This window comes from Aquila chrysaetos, chromosome 3 (genome assembly GCF_900496995.4).
Source record: "Aquila chrysaetos chrysaetos chromosome 3, bAquChr1.4, whole genome shotgun sequence".
In the NCBI taxonomy this organism is placed as follows: Eukaryota; Metazoa; Chordata; class Aves; order Accipitriformes; family Accipitridae; genus Aquila; species Aquila chrysaetos.
In genome coordinates, this window is record NC_044006.1 from 9,043,804 (window position 1) to 9,067,164 (window position 23,361).

Below are 23,361 nucleotides of genomic sequence, written 5' to 3' on the forward strand. Positions count from 1 at the left end.
ACACCTCCTCTAAGTGCATTCATACAAAATTGGTTCAAGTGGGAACAGGCAGTATTTTGTATTTTGACTTCTGTTCATGCACACTTGAAAACTGCATACTGTTATTGGCAACAGTGTAGTATGTGTGCCTGCTGGATCCCACCAGCCCAAACTCCCACTTCTCCCCCAGGCTTCCTAACGTTCTCAATACACAGGTGTGTGCATGTGTGTATTTCAACTCCTACGTGCAGTGTTCAAGCACCAAGCACTCTCATCTGCTCCTCCAAACCAGTGGCACTGCTTGATGTCCAAGCACAGTGTTGCAGCCTCTCAAGCATTTCTGCTATACACCAGGCTCAGCAAACTGGCAAGAAACTCTGGCTTCACTTCGAGAATTGTGCAGGCTTCCTCAAAGAAGCAGGCAAATGAGGGCTAAAGCCATGGGTAGCTGAAATCTTGATTTCTGGGCCTACTGCATTCCCTCACTTGAACCTTCCCATTTTAAGTGTTATCTTTCTCAACACAGAACACCGTGTGACCTCTCTGGGGCTCCCAAACCAGTCAATGAATCAGTCCAAATCAGAATGGAACTGGATGAACTTCAAGCATAGCTGCAGGTAAAATAAGCTGAACACACCCCCACAGTTCTCAACATTAAATATTTAAAGTACGTCAGATTTTTTTTTTTTATTTTCCCCAGTATTAAGAAAAATGGCTGGTAGTATTCAGCACTTGAAAATTAATGTTTTAAATATGAACATAGTACACCCCCAGTTTTGAAATCCTCTGCTCTATTTTCTCTCATCTCATCTTTCCCATCTGGTATGTTTTAGTAATAATTTAACAAATATTTTTCTTCAAGGCTGTCAGGAAAATCTCATAGCATTTTGGAAACACTGAACATTATCTTGTGAGGTAAATTAGGACACAAAGAAGTAGCATGACATATATGTGATCACACATTGTCAGTTGCAAAGACAGTAACAGAAATCCCAATATGTGCTGCTTTGGAGCCTTCGAGAAAACAAATTGGTAATATATAGCAAATAGTGAAGCTGAAACCTACATCAAGTTACATTTGAAGGATGATCTGCAAAAGTTAAAAAATGTAAAGTCTAATGTAGGAAAGTTTTCTTATTCCAATGATTTATTTTTGTTAAGATTTATTTATGAAAATTCAAACCCAGCTAGCTGTCTCGTACGTTAAGCAAAACCTTAACTCTACATAGCTTCTTCATGCTTCTGAGCTTTCTTCTCTCAGAGAATGTGTCTACTATCAACCTATTCAGACTGCAGCCAGAAGTTTATGTCCACTTCCGCACTTCACACTGGTAACCACTGAAAACAACTGTTAAGTACAGGTCTCTTTCCTGTCAGTATCCTAGGATACTTTACTCAGTATAACTAATCAATAACTTTTGCTCATTACTGAGCTCAGATGAACTAATGAAGTAACACACAGAATGCTTCATATCCCATTATCAATTTCCCAGTTCAGTTTGTCAGAATCTACCGCAGGTGTCAGGAAAAACCATTAGCCAGCACCTTAGCCAAGACAAGTCAGCAAACCCTACCTCAGATAAGCAGCTGCTGTTCTAGAGATTACAGTATTAGTGGAAAGAAAAAGACAATAAAAAGCCTCTGAAAAAAAATCTAAGAAATGTGCACTTTTTCTTCATACCATTGACATGAGATTTTTTGGAGGTTATGATTTTATAAGCCTTTCCCTGCAACTATACAAGGGTTAAAAATTACTCCAAAAATAAATATTGACAAGATTCTCAGCCAATGACATTGAAGAAAATTTCTGGCTTTAAGAAAATGCCAGATATCACAAGATCCATGACAAAACAGCAAGAGTTGCTCACATCCAGTTTTCTTCCATTGGAAAAGATACTAGTGTTTTTTTTAAACTCTATGTGCTGAAGTTTTCTAAAAGAGATTTCCTGTCCTTTCTCTAAGATTGCTGAACCCCATTCAGCCAGGGCACAGATAACATCTTTGGATAAAAGATTTGAAATCACAGTTTCTCCCATACAAAGTTCAAGTTTTACAGAAAAAAAGCTTTTCTTCCACAGAGCCACAAACTTCACAAGAGAAAGTTATTTCCTCTGTTCTGTTCCCTTGGGAGGTGTTATATTCTTACAACCTGTCAGACTTAACCAGTCATATTTGTAATTTATATTTAGTATAAGGTCGTTTCTCTTCAGACCACCTCTGGATATTCCTAACACCATGAGTGAATTCTGATTACTCACTTTTCTCCTACAGATTAGATACCTTTTCCACTGTTACTGTGCACTGGAAGTCTATATGAAACAACTTTCTGAATACCCAAAAACCACAGCGAAATATAAAAAAGACAAACATTACAGGATTTTGCTGCACCTTGAAATATAATTGCAAAACACTGAGAATGAGATTTCCCTTGCATTTAAAACATTTAAACATGTTTCATTATTAGATGAAAAAACTTAGCTGAAATACATACACACACACACACACACTGTACTCAGAGAGAGGGGCACTCTCAAACTTTTCTAGCCAGTCTGATCAAGGCTGCGGAGAGTAGATACACAAGTTGGATACTATCATTTCAGAACAAGTTAAACTCACCTACAAAAACGGTCAGGACAGTCCTAATTTTCAAATGGCAAAAGATGCCAAAAGGGCATCTCTGCAATGGTATCCTACATAACAGGGGAAAGGGGATGGACAACTAGAAAGAAACAGGTTTGGAGAGAGTACAGAAAATTGGATAGTTGGCAGGGATTTTACTAGGTTTCAGGCAACAGTCAATCAAAAGAAAAGTGGCTGTAGAAATTCAAACTCCGCTGATGTCCTTAAACAATTCAGTCCTTTCCTGCACACTTCTTGTAAAGTGAGTGATTCCTTACCAACACAGAGCATTGTCATTCAGAGCCAGAATTTACAGTGAGAACCACAATGTAAAAGTTATTAATAAGCAGCTGTACTGCATCATACAAAGGTCCATGCAGCCAAATAATCCCACTTAAGTGGTGACCAGTTGAAGGGATTGCCTAGGGAAAGGTTTACGGGGTAAATATACAAATTTATTTCCCAGTCTTCAAGAATTTGTGGCTCAAGAACAGATGCTTTCTTTAATATCCATTGTTGGATTTTTTTTCCTCATGAATTTGTCTAAGTGCCTTGGGAATATATAACACCTGTGGATATATGTTCCATGGCACATTAATACATCATGTAAAGTTAAGTACCTCTCTTTTTGTATTGTGAACCTGTCTGCTGATAAATTCATTGGATGACCCTAGTTCTTGAATTATGGAAGGGAGTGAATAATCATTATTCACCTGCTCCACATATAGAATGACTTCACAAATCTCTGTCCTGTCCTCCTTCAGGCTGAGTCTTCATCTGTTTAGAAATTTCTGTGAAAGAAATCTGTGCTCATCCTTGTTACCCCTCTCACCATGCTTTCTAGTTGTACTATTTTGGGGGGAAAGAATGGGAGGGAGCGATAAGATCAGTACAGTAGGAAGCTACACCATTTCCTATTTATTCTTCTCTTTTGTTCACTAATACTATCATTCCAAGATGCCTGCAAGCATGAATACAGAATTATGCAATATTTCAAAATTTTTCTTTGTAATTATAAGAAAAAAAAATTGAAAACACTATACTGTCTTCAAGCCCAACTCAAGCCAGTTTCTAAGTAAATAGTCTGACCTTCTCTACATCCTTATTGGCATTCCAGTTATACAACATTATTTGTATAGGCAGACCAACCTTGCAGAACTTCCAGCTTTGATATATTTTCCAGACTGGGTATCTGCTGCAGGTTTAACATGTCTGGAAAGTTTTAGGGAAAAAAACCAAGCCAATTCAGATAATGAAATTAAGGAAAGGTATGTGCTGTTCAGCTCTTTTGAAAAGCTCCAATGCCTTCATAAGCTACAGCAGAGATTTTAAATTGGCAGTAAACTACCCTCATATCAGGGACATATTTTCCCATTCCTATGAAAACATTACCAAATTTGGCCAAGTTACAACTCTTTACTGAGTCTATATAAACTGTGTTTTTCTAAAGATTCACTAGAGTTTGACAGCTGAAGATGAAATCAGTATGCACCATCTCCTGTCCATGCCTCTGTTAACCAGACTGAATATTCATTATTCTCTTTGAGCAGTTAAGGTTTGTCCTGGATCTGCAGAAACTGAAATGGACTCTTCCTGCAACTGAAGCTTCCAGAGCTTGCTATGACACCAAACAAAAATTTGAAATGGTTCAGCTATACCTACATGATCACTGATACCTGTGTATTATTGCCTACCCTGTATTACGCATACTGGTACAGAAGCCCCTTGGAAGAAAATGAGGAGGGAAACATAATGGCAGAAATACAGAAGGGACAAAAGAAAGCAGGGAAGTAGTTGAGACTAGAACAAGGATCCTGAGAGATATGCTAAGACTGAAAACATGGTAGAAATCACATCAAGATGGAGAGGGAGGAATGGAAGGGATGAGTTCAGAAAAGGCTAATTGAGGATTGTGACGAATTGCTCGGGAAACGACAGATTTAGAAAATGACCTGGGAGCTTAGAGAAGGAAAACAGAGTGTAAAGGTAAGTGGTATGAAGACATTCTTAGAAAAGAACAGGGACAGAAAGGATGAAGAGTATGTAAAGCTTCCTCAAGTCTACATCAGATCTCATTATCCCTGATTCTCAACTTCCTTCTTCTTTCAGCAAGTATCACTAAAACTCACTGAAGAGTGCTCACCCCCCCTTAGCGCTCATCCATGGACGACCCTATAAGGTAATTTTGACATAATTCACATAAAAACAAAGACTAAATAGAAAGAACAATCTATGCTTATGTCTCTCACTGCAAGATTATGTATAACAAGCTTGCTATTTGCGTATACATATACAGAGAAAATCCTTTCATTCAGGAGCAAGATGTAGAGATATTAAAAAATTACTGCTAGAACTATCCGATGCCTAAGCAGCATCTCTTAAAAAAAAGAAAATCTTTGAAATTTTTTAAAATTGTAACAAAAATCCCTTTACAGAAGCAAACTGTAGCTAGTTCTTTTACACCACTTAAAATTAATACTTAGATCTGCTGTAAGGCCACATTTGATACAGAAAGGGTATTTAACATCACTTTCCGATCTGCTGGAAGCAACTTTAAAAATACTCACGTTTTTAAATGACGAGATAGTTGCACACTGAAATAATTTGCAAACAGTATTAAGAAAGGTGCCATGGCTCTTCTCTGCTTCAAGCACTTGCTCTTCTAGGAAGGAAACATGATGTGCAACCATTTTAACAAAAGCCTATGGAGAGAGGAAAAACAGCTAATGAAAATTAAAAGCACCTGTGCTGGGTCCTATCTAGCTGAGATCAAAAGTCAAAGAAAAAGCTTTAACAAGATTTCAGAGTGCACTATTGCTAATATAAATATCCAAGGGGTACCTACTCAGAAGTAGACTACAGATGTTTACAGCCACGAGAAGAACCACTGGTCATGACATAAGGCTAATTTTTCTCCTTACCTAAGGGCAGATTTTTGCTCCCTTTTCAGCATACAGAGTATGTAAACACTTGCATAGCATCTAAAGGTCTGGCAACATTTCAGCAGTGAGGTGAAAAGCTCTTCAGAACCCGCAAAGAGACTGCTACTACTGGTGGGAGTGAAAAAATGGCCAAAGTGGTAGGAGGGAGTAGACAGCAGAGGAAAAGATGACGACAGGTGATTTTAGCTAAAAAAGGTCAGGAATTATTGACCTAAACCACACATGTGTTCAGTTTGTTGAAATTTGAGCCATAAGGGAAAGCCAACTAGAAAGAACACATTATTTATTTGTTAAAATACAGAACAGTTTGTAAACAGAGTTTTGATACTCTCTATTAAGCTTCACTTTATTTTTTTGAGATGTTGATCACTGCCAATTTTAGGGATGGGGAAGGTGAGGCTGAATAGGTAAATTAATTGCCCAAAATGTACCAGTGGCAACACCAAAATTAAAACCCAGCAGATTCTCATCCTATATAACCATTACACAACAGTCCTTTCCTCTTCTACTCTTGGGAGTACAAGTCAATTCCTCCCTTGAAAAACCCCATGGATGCTAAGCTTTAAATTTATAAGTTCTAATTAAAAAATTAACTACTGCTCAAATTGCCAATTTAATCTTGTGCTCTCAGATTACTGCCATTACAGGTAGCAATGTTAGGGAGAAATACTGATTCCTAGCCAATCAAGGTATTATCCCCGCCTTGATAAGCAAAAAAAGCCTCCCAACAAAATTCTGCTGCATTTTTCAAGGACAACCTGCAGCCTAGCAGACTGGTGTGTTCTTCATATTCCAAATTACTATGTCCCTACAGCGTACTAAGGGAATGGGGTCAGGAAGGGTTGGGTTTTTTCCCCTTCCCTGTATTAGAGGGGAAAAAAACAAAAAGAAGCTCTGTTGCTTACCATACTTTTGGCACAAGTAATTGCTTAGAGTTTTAATTTTATTTTCCTGTTCAAAGACAAAAACACCCCCAACACAATCCCCCCAAAATCCCAACCACCTATAAACATGGAATTTTCAAAAAGACTTAAATGGGTGAGACACTTAACAGAAACAGTTGGTTTGGAACCTGATTCAGTTGGCCAGTTTTCACAGTCCTAGCTTAAGTATACCTTCAAGTATGGCCAAATTGTCAAGTATGCTGAGAACTCGTTAACTGTTTCTTGGACTTGGGTACTCACTTCTGAAAACTAGACAGCTTTCTAAACAGGTTAACAGTTGACTCCCACTTTTGTTCTAAAATGCCTTGCCTCAATTTCCTGTCTGAAGTGTTCTCCTGGTGTTGTGTAAGTCCATAAAGTGGTTTGATAAGTCTGTTATCAAATGTAGGTGTAAAAATGCAAACTACAAAAAATGAATTGCATTTAAAGAAATCTTGCTGAAAGTTGTCAATTGCCCTGTCCCTCCCAGCATAATAAACCTTACCAGAGGATATTACTTTGTACAGGGGCAGAGCCTGAAGCTTAAGCACTGCCTATCTGGATTTAATGCCATAAGCACTTTCACTTTGAGTCAGTTAAAACTGATTTTAAACATTACACAATTTAACTCGTCATGTTTTCATTACATTCCTCCCAGAGGCAAACTTGCCCTCAATTGACACAAATTCTAACATACTGCTTACTAAATATGGTGAGGGCATCATCTTAGTGAGTCATACTGGCTTCCCTCATTCAGGATACAATAAACACCAAAACAGACACAACAGAAGATGGGAGCTCAGAGATCTCTCCACTACTACATGATGATCATCAACAACTTAAAATGGGTATGTCCAGCACTGGATGTGAGACTTGAATTTTTGAAGTTATAAATGGTTTCACAGATATTCCTTCAAGTCACAAAACAAATTAACATTATTAGCATTATTATTAACATCAAACCCACAACTAATGCTTTTAATCTAAGATTAGGAATTGTAGAATCCACAGCAATAAATTACTTAGCGATGTTCCAAAACCATAAAGACTTGTATGTGCTGAACCATGGATAAACACACTGATCTAAAACCAAACATAAGACAATAGAGAGCCGTAAACATCTGAGTGCTGCATACAAATACCTGGACAGTTAACCTATAAAACACATAAAAAGAAGGATGTAAATCTTCTAATGCAATGAACAAACCTCTAATTTATCAATTTTGGCATAGATGTGATTCATTTCCATCACCTTGTCTTTAATAAGTGGAATGGTCTCGTCCAGGATCTCTGATGTATCACTTCTAATCTGCATGAAAAAAAGTATCTCACATGAGGATGAATCTTGAAGATAAATACTACAATATTTTTTTCACGTGAATATTTAAAAAAACACCTATTCAGAAAAGATATCACAAGGGCCCTTTTGCAGAATGTTATAAAGTACAGACTGGGAAAATAACTTACTTTCTCAAGTAATTCATGAGACAACAAAAAAACCCAATAGTAGATGAGAGGACTCCCACATCAAAACTGTAACCAGATCCTTCCCTCTTCTCCCCAAATTTCCACACTTCTCCTCCCAAGAGATCACCTACTTTCTATTATGAAATGCTGTAGACATCATGGGTAATGATGGATTTAAAATGAAAACTGCCTCTATACCATCCATCATGCTTTGATTTTATTGGAGAGGAGCTAACTCATACTACTTATCAAGCAGTTTTGGGAAAGAGTCAGATCTTTGAGTACACCACTTCTAGTATCTTGCCTTCAACAGGGGCTCAGGACTAGAGTTCTCAGGAGAGCAAGAATCTTCACACAACATTATAGCATAGGCACCTCAGAGAAAGCTCCTACTCCCCAGTCCCTGTCAGTTTCCACAATAGTTAAGTGCCCTAGTACAGGAAAGATTTTTTTTGTTGTTGTTGTTACCTACTACAACCAAGCTTGTTTCTGACATCCATATGAGAGCCTGAACCTTATCTGAAATCCTGATGAGTGTTGGGTTAGCAAGAATTACCCAATTTTCTATATAAACAACTGCCAGTGCTTTGTTTGGAGGTGTATCTTACTGCCACCTAACAAAGCACTATAGCTAACGGAATGTACAAGCCAAAAATGATGGATAAGACAAGAACTGAGAAGAGCTCTCTAAAGAGAAAGATAAAAGCAAACCCAAGAAAACCTCCACTAAAACACCCAAATACGCATTCTAATTTGTAAAACAGAGCAGCAACACACTGACAAGAGAAATAAGAGAGGCAGTTGAGCCCACTTTTATCTAAGTTTTCTTTCTCAACTGCAATTGAGTATAGGAGGTCTTGGCTCATTTCTGGGTTAAAGCTGTCCTGCCTACAATTTTAATAGACTTAAAGAATACAGAGGAACAAGGATCCTTTCAAAAGAGATTTTTGTCCCAAAGGCTGAGCTAGAAGATATTCTTCCTTCAACTTCATAGGAAAGAATAAGGATCTTTTAGCTAGAATGGTGGGAATCTGGAGTTAGACTAATATTGCAGGGAATTTTCTGGGCATTTTGAGATTTAATCCACACTCTCAAATAAAGCACAAATGCCTGCTATAAGTCACTTAATCTATGGACCATGCTTTATAAACTCTAATAGGTACTTAGACATTTTACTGATGATCATATGACTCATTTGTGTGTGTGTTTGGTTTTTTGAAGAAGTTGTGTTTTTAAAAGCTGAGTATAAACAAAGCTACATACATATAAAATTACTCCTAGTAAGATTTTATGGTATTTTTATTACCAGAATGAGTACATGCAGATCAAGTGCTTTTATAGTGCTATAAGTGTTCTGTAATAGGAGATCAGACAGACATATCAAAATAGTAGTAGCTTTCTATTGTAAACAAACCAACAGTATCTCCTGTATTACTGGTCTCAGCACTACATCCACCAAATATAGATAGGGACACCTCCCCCAGCAGTGACATAACTGTATACACAGACACACTCTGTTATCTTTATAGTAGGCACTTTATATCCAACAGAAAGTGAGCACAGACACTTGAGCAGGATCCCTGCGAATGGAGTGAGACTTACATTTCCTAATATTAAATAAAAGTGCAGAATTAATACATGATGAAGGAGCCGAAGCAGATGAATTTCAGGTTTGTTCTAGTGAATTCTTTTGGGTCAATGGTAGGCAAAAAACCTCTCCTCTCATAGAGCACATGTGAAAAACAGACTGGTGATCTGTCTGAGGTGAGGTTCACACTCGGGTAAATTACATCGGATTAAAATTTGAGCCTGAAATTTCCAAAGATAAGGTAACAAACTTGTTTGCTAATGTTGGTCTCGAAAAGTACTAGGGAAAAGCCACTCTTACAGCTAAATGCTAGATAACTACTGTAAATATAAACAGAGTTAAGAATAGAGCCAGAAAGAGGGAGATGTTGTACAAACCCATATCAATACAACAAGGTCAGAGCAGACATGGAACACATCTAAACCATCTTTCTTTGAGGGTAAAAGCAAACGACCAATACAAGACACAGGAGAGCTGATCTTCCAGCAAACAGCCTGTGATGAAAGGAAATGATATGCAAATATGATTCAAGAAGAGTCATTCTGCAGCAGTCTGCAGAACCACAGCAACAGAGGAGTTCAAGAGGAGTCAGCACATGACAAAGGGAAATGATTCTCTTGGTACAGCAACCTCTCATAAGCCAGAGAAAGCAGGACTGGTCTGAAACACCACGTTATAAAACAAGAGTTATCTCCCCTTGTGCAATGTATTGTACTTTATCTTACTGAAGATTTAGCCGAGTACTCAGCACGAGCACCAGGGCACAGCAGTCCATGGGAAAAAAACCTATATTCCTCTTATTAGATTTTACTATGCTAATTGGAAGAGGGGGTGAGGAGGGAAGGTCTGATTGAGCTTTGTCTTCTAATTCAAGTCAGCAAGACTAAGCTCAAGAAGGTAGCAAACCAACAGCACCAAAGTCGGCTAGGAGACAGCACAACCAGAGTATGAATGATGAATTAGAACACAAACCAGGAACAGCACATTGCATGTAGGGCAGTGAGACCTGATCCTTGCATATACTGCAGTTCAATCTGTACCAGTTAAACAAGCACAGATTCTTGTTATTTTGTATTCTATAAAAACTATTATTTTTGAAGGAAAAGAAAAAAAAAAGTAGCTGGAGCCACAAGTCAAAGATACTGTGCAAATTCTAGTTGTCACAGGGACATTTTTGAAAGGATCTCTCTAAATTCTTCTTAGGTCTTTGATCCCATATTTTAACACAGAGTAACATAAAAGGATCACAAGTAAAAGTAACCACTGTAAACTGAACAGCTCAATGGTGAGAAAAGAAAAAACTGAAGTTGGTACATTCCTGAGAAGTTAACAAACCCTAGCCACAACGAACCAAAGAAAACAACCTCTTTCTCTCTTTTCCCCAGTGATGAAACCAGGTTTCACACCTAGGGCCTCAGGGAGGAGGTTCCCAAACTGTAAGGCCATGAGACAAAGATAAGCAGTTAGCACCCGGTCTGTGGAACCATAATAAAGCAAGATTTACAAACACATCATTTCCCTAAGGCAAGTTCTGCAAGAAGGTTCAATGGCTTGAGAACCACTAATCTGTGGTTTTAGAACCTGGTGAGTATGCTGGAGGATCAACATATGTATTTAAAAAAAAAAAAAAAAGAGCAGCAAATATAAGCAGAGATTTTGTATGTATCCATGCATCCTCTTCAAGGATTAGGAGCCAAAGAAATGGAAGTAGTGAATTTCCACATGTAACTAAACCAGCTGTGTGTGTCTGAATAGATACCATTTTCAATCATGCTTTAAGATATACAAGAAGCACAAAGAATCATATCTAAAAAGGTAAACAACAATGACCCACGGAAACAATATGAGAACAGCATATACAAGAGTCTGGTTATTACAATGAAATTTTTTTGCTTTTGTGTCACTGGTTCAAATCTTAGCTCAGTTAAAAATCACAATTTGATAATTATACTTGAGAGGCTCTGAAGCCACTTAAAAGACACTAATTTACTTTGTTGAAGTCAGTGTCCTAAGGAAGACATCACAAAAATTAAATAACTGGCACTAAAATCCTTTTAGCACAATCTTTTCATTGCAAGATGCTCCTTCCATGGCAAGTGTGAGACATGCTGACCTGACTTTACATTGTCACTGTAACTTACCTACTGTACAAGTGTCCATTTTAAGTGTGCCATGCTGTGCCTAGCCAGGTACAACAGCATGACACTGGAAATAGCATTTTGTCTTCCTAGCACTGATGATCCAGGTTTTTCCTCATTGCAATATTCAAATGTATGCATCAAGAGTACTTCTAAGTGAAAAGCAGCAGCATACTCAAAGGAGAAAAGCCAAATCCCTCTATGTGAATACTGAATGCCCAATTGAAAAAAGCAAGATTCCCCTTGCCTTTTGTTGGTGTAGACAAAAGACCAAATTATTCCTAGGCACTGAAGCTGGAATCAGTTCAAATACTACATTATATTTATCAGATTCCCAGATACCACTTGATGTGCTGCTGAAAGGAACCTTCCATTGTAGGTACTGGGTAGAAAGCCACAGAATCAGCACCGACTGCAGTGCTTTGATGTTACCAGATAAGGTCAATAATCTGCATACCAGGGAATTATTCACAGCCTGCAGGTTGTGGAAAAATCTTTTCAGGGGCAATGCAAAGATAGTGTATTGAAACTAGGTTAGTGCTTTTTGTAGAAAAGGTTGGCAAGAGAAGAAGTCTCACAGGAGGTTTAAAAGCTCACTGGACCCATCTGAACAAGCTAACCATCTTCCCTATGTTGGAGCCAAAAATGTAAGGTGCATGCCTGATTGATGGGAAAAGCATAAGGTACATACAAAACCCTAGCGTAAGCTCCCAAACAGCAGAATTGAGTGAATGAACTTAATAGTAAATCAGACAGAATACAATCAGCAGTGAAGAGCTATTGATTCAAACCACTTGCTTTGAGCAGGTGATGTCGTATCACTGAAGCAATCATCACCTTTCAGGAATGAACTCAAAGGATTTTCTGGCCCAAGAAACCAGCCTCTTGTATTCTACATTTTGCACAGACTAAATGTGCTGTACTAGAGAATCTAAAGCTGACAAATGTAAGCCAAGACGTATCAAAAAATAGACTGCATGCTCTGAGGTTCACATGCTCCTTTACAGCTATTTTTGTCAAAAGCTGAATGGAAAAAGAACAGCTTAAACAGCCACTGATACTGAACCATTCTTAAAAGGCAGCTATTTCTCCTTTTAAGTCCCCTACTAACCATGTGAGTCTTAGATAAGCCAAGCTTTTGTTTCTTTCCACTCTATGTCACTTCCTTCTGGAAACAATGATACCTCCTTTCCATAAGCAAGACGTGCCAATGACAAAACCAGAAACCTCTGATAGAAGTTGTAAAAAGATTAATAACTGGCTATATTGCTGACTGATTTGCCTAGAACAAGGGTGATAGCCTCGATTCTCTTGAGCAGAATTCACATCCAAGGTGCAAAAAAGATCTGTCCCATAACCAAATAATAATGTTAGCTGATGATATTTTGTATAAACTGCGTCAAACATGTTAATCTGAATTTTCAGTGGGTTCTTGCAGTCCATGCCAGAGTGCTTTGGGGCCACCTACGACTTAGGAGTTCTGTTGTTGACAGTAAGCACAACATTTCTCCAAACTACTCTGGGATACATCAACAGAAAAGTGGAAAGATGTGCAGGAGGCAATATCAGCACTTGGTCTGTGAAGAGAAGACAACATGACGGAAGGCCAGCACACCAATGTCTTTTGTTTCTGCTAAAGCTGGTAAGAATAAAGCCAAGAAATTGCCTTTCAGCTGCCTAAGAAACATTGGCCAAGTACTTTTCTTATCTGCTTCACTTTATCCTGTCCCTCTCCATTTATCTATGCAATTCCTAAGAATCATCCAACAAAATAGCTCATATGCAACAAGTTCCCAAGGAGATGTTGGCTGGTCACTTCTTGCCGTTAGAAGTGCATTCAGTTAGCAACCTTTGTAGTTGCCAATGACACATGCATTACACAAGATGCTTGAAGATGGAAGAAAAATATTGCGGTAAGCGCTAACAGAAGGCGAGATGGTCTGCACATCAGTGATTACAAGAGGCAGTCCCTCTAGATGAACTTGGTCCATGGCATCTGAACTAGCACTCTATGATAAACACTCAGAAAGGGTTAAAAGGCAGTACCAGTTCCTCTACCTAATTTTATGTTTTTAGCCTAAGGAAGGAAAGAAAAGTTGACTGCAGAAATCATTCATTCCCTTTACATGAACACCATAACCCACATAGCCTTCAGAGAGCACTACTTTAAGCAGAAAGCCTGGAGTAAGCTAAATAGTAACACACACCTCTTGCTCTAAATGGTTTATCCCAAGCAATTAGGCAGTGACAATGGTGAAGATAACTGGTATGCTACAAATGTTGCATAGCACATCAGTCACAACCCCATCGTTAATTAGTACTCCCCACTCGGTTATTCCACCCATATCAACTTCTCTCTTTCATTCTGATTGCAGGCTGTTAGTAGACACAACTAGCTTGCTGCATTTGTACAGCATGTGGCACAGGCGGCCTTAATTTGTAGCTGGTGTCCGTGAATGTTACCGTAATGCACATATCTCCGCCTGCATCAGCCAGCCTAGTGCCAGAGTCTCAAAACGGTGCAGCTGTTGTAGCACTGGAGCAGTCTTCTCGGAAGGCTTCACACCACCACTAAGGTAATGGCAGGAACCATGGAAAGCCAGATTACTTAACGATTCTAGAACGTACTGGTGACATCTACCTCCGGTACTTCACCGACTAGGGAACCGGGCGGGCAGAACGCCAGCTCACTTCAGGAAAAGGGAGGAAAAACGCGCGCGGACCCACCGGCGCTCTCCCGCCGGCACCCGCCCCACGGCGGGGCGGCGCCCGCGGGGAAGCCCGGCTGCGCGCGCCCTGGCGCCACCTGGTGGGCGCGGCGCCCCGCTGCGCGCGCAGCGCCGCAGCCCTTCCCGCGGCGGCCGCGCTGTCAAGATGGCCGCCCGGCGCGCGCGCCGCCCGCCTTCCCGCCTTCGGGGCCGGGGGCGACACGGCCTCGGGCACACGTACCGCGTCCGTTATCCCGCAGAACTCGTCCAGCCTCCTCAACAGCTCTTCGATCGTCTCTTCCATGTCCTTCACCTGCGGGGAGAAAAACCAGTCACGGAGCCCAGGCTAGGGCCTCGCCGGGCTCAGGCGGGTGCGTGCCGGCCGGGTGCCCGCCGGCGGCCGGGCACCTCGCCGCTCCCCCCGCCTTGCTTCGTCTGCCGTCCCACCGGGGAACCCAAGCCGAGCTGGGGAGCTTTTAGGCAACCGCCACATCACCAGCTCCAGAAGTTCAAACCCCAGATGCACAGAATTCATTATATTGAGAAATGCGAAGTTTGGAGGCCCTGAGGGGCACTTTCCACCCCTGCACCAGGGGCTGACCCGAACGGCGATGAAGGATGTCCCCAGCGTCTACCTCCACGCGGATTTCAAGTTCTAGATCTCGCCATGAGTTTTCTGCCAGCAGGCTTCTAAACCTATAACGTCAACACGTACGTCAGCAAAAGTTCCTTGCCAAGCATCTCGCTCAAGTTTTGAAGCAGAAAAGTTTATTCTAACACTTGAACTTGGATGTAACTGTAACAAGTGGGATTTATAAAAGTCGACTTGAAGTTACAGCCCGCGTTATTCACTGATAGAAAAATGGTTAAACCACTCCAAACCCCAACCCATTACCAAAAACCAAAAACCCCCCCCAAAAACAAAAAACGCCAACAAAAAAACCTGAAAAACCAACCCCACCCCCCCAAACCATTTTGACTATTCTGAAGTAGAGAGAACACTATGAAAGAAAACCAAGAGCCACTCAGAAGAAAGGCGGTTTTGGACAGCCACTGAAATGTCTTTTCCCATATCAGAAAAGGAGTCCATTTTCAGAACTTCAGAAAAGCTCTCAACAGCTACAGACAGGAGTGCCTGCCTAAAGCCAAGAGCCCGGGGCATACCCAGGTCAGCAGAGGACAAAAGCTGATAGACTCTCACTCTTAACTGAAGTTTAAAGACGGTTGTTCACAAAATCCCAGTAAAGAATTACAACGACAAGGAGAAAATAGCTTCTACTCTGAGCATATTTTTAAAAACTAACAGAATAATCAGAGTTCAAATACAGGAAACAGAAATCCGTAAAATTAAAATGCCACCCCAAATCCTGCATTTGCACTGTAATTCAAATAACTTATAAAATCCAGAATCTATTCTCCTATCCTAATCACATCTCATATTCTCCAGAATTAAAATAATAAACCTGATGAAAACTTTTTTTTTTTTAATAAAGCCAAATAAAAGAAAGTTGTCCCATTTCTTGGGGCTACTTTGCTTAAATGGTCATTGTAAAATCAACAAGAGTTGCCTTAGCAGACCTCTTTATCATTTTTCATCTGGGCTGTAGTGAATGATCTTGTTCCTAAATAAAGTATTATCCTTTTACCTGGTAATAAAACTAAGGAAGCCTGCGTCGCCTCTGAAATTCAGATTGTCGTTATCAATCCAACAATTGGGCTAACTCCAGGATGGGTTTTTTTGCCATTCTTAGAAGTGCCCAAGGATCTCCCAAAATGGGTACAATCACTCATGTCTGGAACAATATGGCAAAGGGATTTGCTATCATGTAAAAGCATTACATAGAAGAAAGGGTGCTGGAAGAGGACAAAAAGGTAAAAAGACAAATGCGCTTTGCCAGCAAGGGGTAGAATGGAGAATACTAGACTCTTGATTTAGACTGAAGCAAATGTTAAGAGCAGCATACATGTAAGTTCACCCCAAAGGTTGTGCTTTGCATGGACTGAAGACGGTCACTGGCATGCTACTCCTCTTTTACTTTATAAAACCTATTCCACATAAATGGAGCAAACATAATTCTCTACAGAGCCTGAGTCAACTTTCCAGCTCAAAGGACGTGTTGTTATGCCTCTGGAGACCCATTCGCAGCCAACTTCTGCAACCGAACACATCTAAGGGAATGATTTCAGGTATGGAGGTATTCCTGGAGGTAGCTTCTGCACCAACACTAAGATGATGGCAATAGGGAATGCAAAAGCCTTTTGCCAGAGAAGGAGAGAGGATCAAAATAAAAACACAAGTTACTAGTGGGGCAACAAAGTACACACATCACTCTCAAAAGGGTGTTCTGAAAAGGCTAGAAGTCATCCGGGGAGCAATCACGCGAACCCAGGAGACCAAATCCACCATGTAAAGTGAGTGCGCTATTCTAGGTCTGCAATCATGTAAGCTGGGGAAGGACTCAACTCCTAGTCACCTCCAGGCCAGTGATTCAAAAACTAGAAAGAACAAATTACGCTATCACAAAGAGGAAAGGAAGAACAACAAAAAAGCCTTAAGCACATGGAAGAAATAGTGGCTGTTTTCACAAGGACAAACAGGTGTTATATATGTATATATAGGACAATGTGGGATGAGGATAAATAGCTACTCAATAGAATGCAGAGATGAGCTCAGGCCGTGTTCTGAGTAGCAGGAATGTGACCCAACTTGGCCCAAAAGCTCTGCGACTGTGTTAGAGCAGCACTGAGCTAAAACTCATATGTATTATCTCAGGGAAACTGTTAGCAGCTGGCATCTTCATCAGCTTAGTGACCACACCTGTCAGCCTATTAAGGTTATTTCCTAAAGGTGCTTGTGTCTCATGAACTCTGTGTGAAGTCTTCATGGTGGCACAAACTATCACATTATATTCGCATTGTGATTTAACTTATGCAAGATTTAAAACCTACCCACAAAAGTTTCACCACCTCTTTTTTGTATACATATCTGGATAGAAGAAACCTCAAGACACATTATACTCCACAGGTTTATCAGGAAGGATCCATAGATGCTGTAAATCAATGCATGGATTTCAGTGGTGCTAACACGAGTTTACATCCCCTAACAATCTGTTCCATGTCTATCTGAGGTAAAGATTTCTGTGTGGAAAAGCTGTTTTCCTTCTGCTTGCTCCTTTCCATGCTTAAATAAAGGAACAGAATTTCCACATCTAATTTTTCCTCAGAAAGAAAGAGGACTCTTCCTCCCCACCGCACATAGGCTAACTCTGGAAAGATCACTGCTGAACAACAGAAAAATGCATTCTTTTTAAATAAGAAAGAGTTCCCAGTGATTTTGCATTACTGTAATACATTTAATTAATGAAAAAACTTGGAAGCATTCAGTCTGACAGTCTGATTTCTTTAAGTCTTCATAAAGCAGAGAAACAAAATTGCTAGGTTTTTTTGTTAAGTGTATTTTACAGCGGAGCAATCTCAGTGGGTGGTGCAAGCATCAGCTGGCCTACAGAACAATTCTATCAAACTCCCGGCATTTCTTGGCAAGTCTGTGCACAGTCAGCTTCACAGGCCTGAAGCCACTAACATAGCCACATGCTCAGGACTAGCACAGTTGGCTTAAAGAGATAGTCCAAAACTGGTATCAAACTTACAGCATTGAAAAGGCCGTTTAATGGTAGCAATCATTAAATGCATGACTGTAAAGCAGGTGTAAATTCCACTAATTTGAAGATGATGCATTAAAGAAACATCCATTTAAAGAAGTTGCATTAGCTGTACAGGTTACTGTACTGCTCTGATTAAAGTTACAGACATGCTTCAGGCAGGTGGCTTGCTGACATTACAAGCTCTTCTAATATCTACCATGAGCATCCTGCATTCATAATGTTCATAAAGATTCAAACATTGGAGTAACATGTGATGGAGGACAGAAGCAAAGTTTATTGACACCACTGAGAATAAGTTAATTCAAAACAGATTCGCAGTCCTTAATCTTTACTCTAAAGAGTGTTGCATAGCCTGAAATGTAACAGAAGACAATAGTAAGAAACAATAGAAAATAGATGCAAACAAACCACTTAACACTATTTCTTCAAGGCATGCTATTATAAAAGCACACTAGGCATAAAAAAAAGCCATAATACTATGTTTAAAAAGGACTCAACCGCAAATACTTAGTGGTTCCATATGAATTGCATAAGAGAAAAACAACATTCTAAGGGCTCAATGTATTTAAGACGCCTTCCAAAACGGCTAAGAGGGGCCTGTTGCAAATTGCAGTATCAACAATGTATTTACCATCATCTGTAATTAGGTACTTACTAGACAGACCATACAAGCTCCTTCCAGGTGATTACAGAACTCACTGTGTATTTATCATTAAGACCTGAAATAAAACCCACTGCACACATTATAAAGTTATGAAAATATGGGGTGACAAGTGTTTCTCAGTTAAGACTGTAATTTCACAATCACTTTAAAATTATATAAGCTGGCACTGGCAATAAAAGTAGTCTACCCTTTTCCATCACTCACTTATGCCCCTAAAGCCAACCCTTTGCATGTGAGAGGGCAGACATTCACAGTAGAATGAATCAGGAAATTGTTCTGGGTTGAAAACTAACCATTATTTTGTTTGCCATATCATTTTAGGTCAGATCAGTTCTTCGACTCAATTCATTACACAGCTATGTTAAGGCTAGCACTGACAAAGAAAACAGGTAGTGGGAGGAAAAGACACGCTGGATCTTTCAATAGCAGCGTTAACTTATCACGAAACTTTAGCCAAAGGCACAACAGCACCACTTCCAGATGGCATTTTAATGTTCCCATATATCCACTGTTGATTCTCCTGTTTATTTATGGAAAGAAAACAAAACAAAACAAAATTAAAACCATTTCTTCATTTTGTAACTTAGAGGAAAAAAATACAGAGTCTAGCTTTGAGGTTGGCTTTCCTTTCAGACATTCTCTTATGTAGTATATACTGTACCCATAGCAATATCCCTTTCTTGGCACTTCCCTTAAATGTTTTTGTTTCTCAACAGCAATCTCCTCCCTTTTTACTCCAAGCCCAAGATAAGATAAGCTTTTGTAACTCCCCCTCAGCACTCCTTTCATTTTGCCTCATCATTATACTCCCATTCAACCTTGTAACAATTTACCTGTGTTTCCCACAGATTTTTTTTTTTTTTTTATACCAAGCTCACTCCTTGATAAAAAGATTTCAGTCAGGTATGTTATACTGTCAACTCTTCAGGTCCACAAGGTATGAATATACTGCTCTAACTTATCACACTTCATTAAGGAACACAGAAAAAGAAAATTCAGCACTAAATCTCTTCTACAAAGTTTTCCAAAAAGCCTTCCGCTTTCACTCAAAAAGTTAAGCTGCCTTTGTTGGAATTTGAAGTGCTCTCCTAGCATGTCATTAAGATGAAATGGTAGGCATAGAAAACTTTAAAAATAGCCAAACCAGAAAACCACACGGCTCTTTATAACATTAGAGACTCCAACAGGAACATTTCAATATTGCTGAAAATTAACACGTTCTTCAGTATGATGTCCTCCTATGCCAGCTTCAGAATACTGAAAAAAAAAAAACCCTACAAAGGGAAAAAAATCATTGTATAAGGGGAAATAAAAAGAGCAAAATGGCAAGTGTATTTCAATAGTAAAACTAAAGTCTTTCACAGCTATTTACAGGATACATTCAAATCAGGCAGAAAAATATTATGTCATGCAGCATATGCTTTAAAGTTTTCACTTAGCAAAATCTTCTACTGGACTATACAAATATCTTATGTTGCATTCATCATTATTGTAGTTTCAATTGCTATAAGTGCTACACAATTAAAAATCATAATGAAAATCAGGAGTTATATGCTAGAGGAAATTGTTATTGCTAATTACAAAATTTTAAAAATGCAAAACTAAGGCAATGTTTTGTGAAAAGGAACTGAAAGCCCTCATTCTCATTTCCACAACACTGTGATATGTGACAGAGCTGAGCTAGCAATGCAAGGCCCACAGGAAGAGATGCTTAAGAAGATGCTTCCACAAAAGCTGTGATTAATCCCCAAGTATGAAAACACCTACATTATATTGCTGCTTTGAGCAAGCTACCAATATGTGCAAGAAGCAAGAGAGATCAGTATTAAAACAAGTGTTCAATTTCAGCTGAAGATGCCTGAAGGAAACAGAATGACTTGCAAGTAGCAAAGAACACAAGTTGTTTCTGTATTCCTTGTAAGAACTAACAGGCTTGGCACTCAGTTACAAAAAACCATAGTCTGCCAGACAGCACTATACAAGAAACTTGTTTTATTAATTGGCAGGTCTTCTTTATTTCTTATTTAACACCATTATGAGTGGCACTTGATAAAACCAATAGAATCCAGCTGACATGAACTAATACTTTAATGAAACTTGTTCCCTGTTAAGTAGTTCACTTTGCAATATCATCTTAATCAAACTTGAAAATTCATTTTTGCAATTTTTAATAGCATTTACAATACTTGTTTCTAGCCCACTAGAGATGTGTAGATGACTAATAAAGTAGATCTTAATCCAGAAGTAAGACAAAAGCTGTCAGTGGTCTAACCACATGAAAGTTATATGGGTATTATAGACTAAGCATTGTATCATCTCCTTGAAAATGCTGAACAGAAAAACAGAACAAAGATCCCAAGATTTGTGGGATGTGTGTAAGTGGTCTGACTTATTGCAAATCATAGATAACCACATATGGGGAGATGAGATTGATGGAGTGATGATGTCAAGGGAGCGGCATAAGAAAAAAATTCTCTGAATAGTGAAACTGAACAAGAGTTTCCCATTCTTTTTTTTTTCTTGGAGACAAAAATAAATCACATCAACATTTTACTGCCAACATGAAGGAACGGGGTGAGGGGAAGCTGTTTTAAAGATGGCTTTTGGACTATCTTTTATCTTGAGAAGAGAAAATTTTAAATAATCTGCCCAAAGAGAATGTTATTCGCTTTACATCACCACGAGGCTACCTACAGGTCAGAAAGGGGGATACTCCCAAGTGCTCTCTACTTTGGTTTTTGTAGCCTTCCTCTCTTTTTGGGGGGTTGGTGGGGGAGTGTATTCGCCTACAAAGTGCAACTTCAAAACCTCCCTCTACCTTCAGGCATCTCAAGTGTCCCCTATCTGTTACCGGGATGGTGACAGTGCTCTATGCAAGATCACCACTGTCACCATCCTGATTGAGCTACACAGCTAGACTCGGATAACTAACTGCACCTAAGATCCTCAGGCTAAGCATCATTGCACTTTAACGTCATCAGCGGTCTGAGCTTGACCTTACAGTCACCAGCAGACTTGGTTTCCACAAAAAACAAGTAACAGAATAGTAGCCACAGTCATTTAAAAAAAACAAAAAAACAAACAAAAAAACCAACAAAAAAACGAACAAAACAAAAGAGAGAAGCAAGGAAACACTTATGCAGCTATTCAGGAGCTCAGCAGTAGCCCAACTTTATCCAGCACGGCATCCCAGACATGGAAGACCTGAAGACTAGGCCCTCCTCAGCCAGAGGGAATGCAAACACCCTGCTCGCTCCAAAAATAAGCATCACGAGCAGCGGACTAGTCCAGAGCCGGGCAGGAGGGGAGCTCCTCGCACATCCCCCCCGCCCAGGCAGGCGCCCCCGCCGAGCACGGCCCAGGGAAGAGCGGCAGGGCGAGCCCGAGGGCTGCTGATGCATCGGTCGGGGGAAGCGGGCCCCCGGCAGCCTCGGACCGACCGGGCGGCGGGGACGCGCGAGCGGAGGTTACTGCCTCCCGCGGCGGCCGTGCCCTGACCGCCGGGAGCCCCCCGCCCGGCGGCCGAGCCGCCCCCTTCCCTGCCTCCCCCGCCACCCCTTCCCTCAGGGAGCGTCCCCCCAGCCCCGGGGCCGCTGCCCGGCGGCCGGCGCGGGGCCGAGCGGAGCCCGCCGGCCGCACCTGCAGCCTCCCCCCTCCTCGCCTCAACCGTCCCCTCGGGCCGTTACAGCCGGCGCCCCCGGAGGGGCGCCGCCGAGCCCGCCCCTCGCTCCCCAGCTGACGGACCGCCCCCGGGCCGGGGCAGCCCCTGCTCGGCGCCCCCCCCCCCCGCCTCCTCCGCGCCTACCTCCTCGCCGGGCGGCGGGCTCAGGTAGGGGGCGAGCCGCCGAGCCCCGCTCTTCTCAGCCGCAGCCCCCGCCCCCGCCCGGGGCTCCGGCGGCTCCTCCGGCCGCAGCATCACCTCCGCGGCACCTCGCCGCCGGTCCCCGGCTGAGCTCATGGCAGCCGCCGCTCCGCCCCGCCGGCTGCCGCTCCTCCTCCCCGCCCAGGCCCGGCGCCTGGCCCAGCCAGCACCGCCGGGGGGTTCCCGGGGCCGCGCCGCCTCAGCGCTCCCCGCCCGCCGCCGCGGGCCGCGCGCGCCACCTAGCGAGGCGGGGCGGGAGCGCCAACGGCTGCGGCGCGAGGCGGCGGCGGCGGCAACGGCTGCGCGCCCGGGGCGGGCTGCAAGGGCCGGGGGTGCCGCAACCGGTCACCCGCCTCCTTGCGTTCAGCGTTAACGCCCCGCGCCCCGGTTGGGAGCGAGAGCCGTAACGCCCCTCTTTGAAGCGGCAAGGGCCAGAGGTTTATTGAAAATTTTTCTTCACAGTCACGACACCTCGCCCGTGGAAAAATGATTCGACAAAACCAGCACCACAGGCACGAAGCTTCCCCTCCCTGACCAATTCATTTGCCCCTCTTAAAATCGAGTTTTTCTAACAGCGTTTTGCTTTAACAAGCCTGTACTGCAGCCTAGAGGACAGAGGCCAAGACATGCAATGATCAGACACGCTAGACTCGACGTCTGTTTTTTAATCACTGAGAAATTAAAGGCTGCAGCTGAAAACACAGCTTTAAGGTGCTCAGAATTTCTCTACGCCCTGTGTGCAAGGTATTTAAATGACTTGGTTAGACACACTCAATTTTTACATTAGGCAGAGCAGAACACCTGAC

At 41.4% G+C, this 23,361-nt stretch overlaps 1 protein-coding gene across 2 annotated transcripts in view; it reads right to left on the reverse strand.

Annotated features, from left to right (window-relative positions):
- BCAS4 (breast carcinoma amplified sequence 4) overlaps positions 1 to 22,730 on the reverse strand; it is a 44,811-nt gene extending 22,081 nt beyond the window's left edge. Inside the window, exons 1-4 of one of the 2 annotated variants that reach the window (XM_030010615.1) lie at positions 22,499 to 22,724; positions 14,606 to 14,677; positions 7,671 to 7,772; positions 5,166 to 5,300 (exon numbers count right to left, since the gene is read on the reverse strand). In XM_030010615.1, the coding sequence (XP_029866475.1) occupies positions 5,166 to 5,300; positions 7,671 to 7,772; positions 14,606 to 14,677; positions 22,499 to 22,651 (462 nt within the window). In that variant the 5' untranslated portion in view covers positions 22,652 to 22,724. Of the gene's footprint in view, positions 1 to 5,165; positions 5,301 to 7,670; positions 7,773 to 14,605; positions 14,678 to 22,498 lie in introns of both variants that reach the window. The other variant, XM_041122531.1, reaches the window with a different exon arrangement.
- Between the last annotated feature and the right edge of the window lie 631 nt (positions 22,731 to 23,361).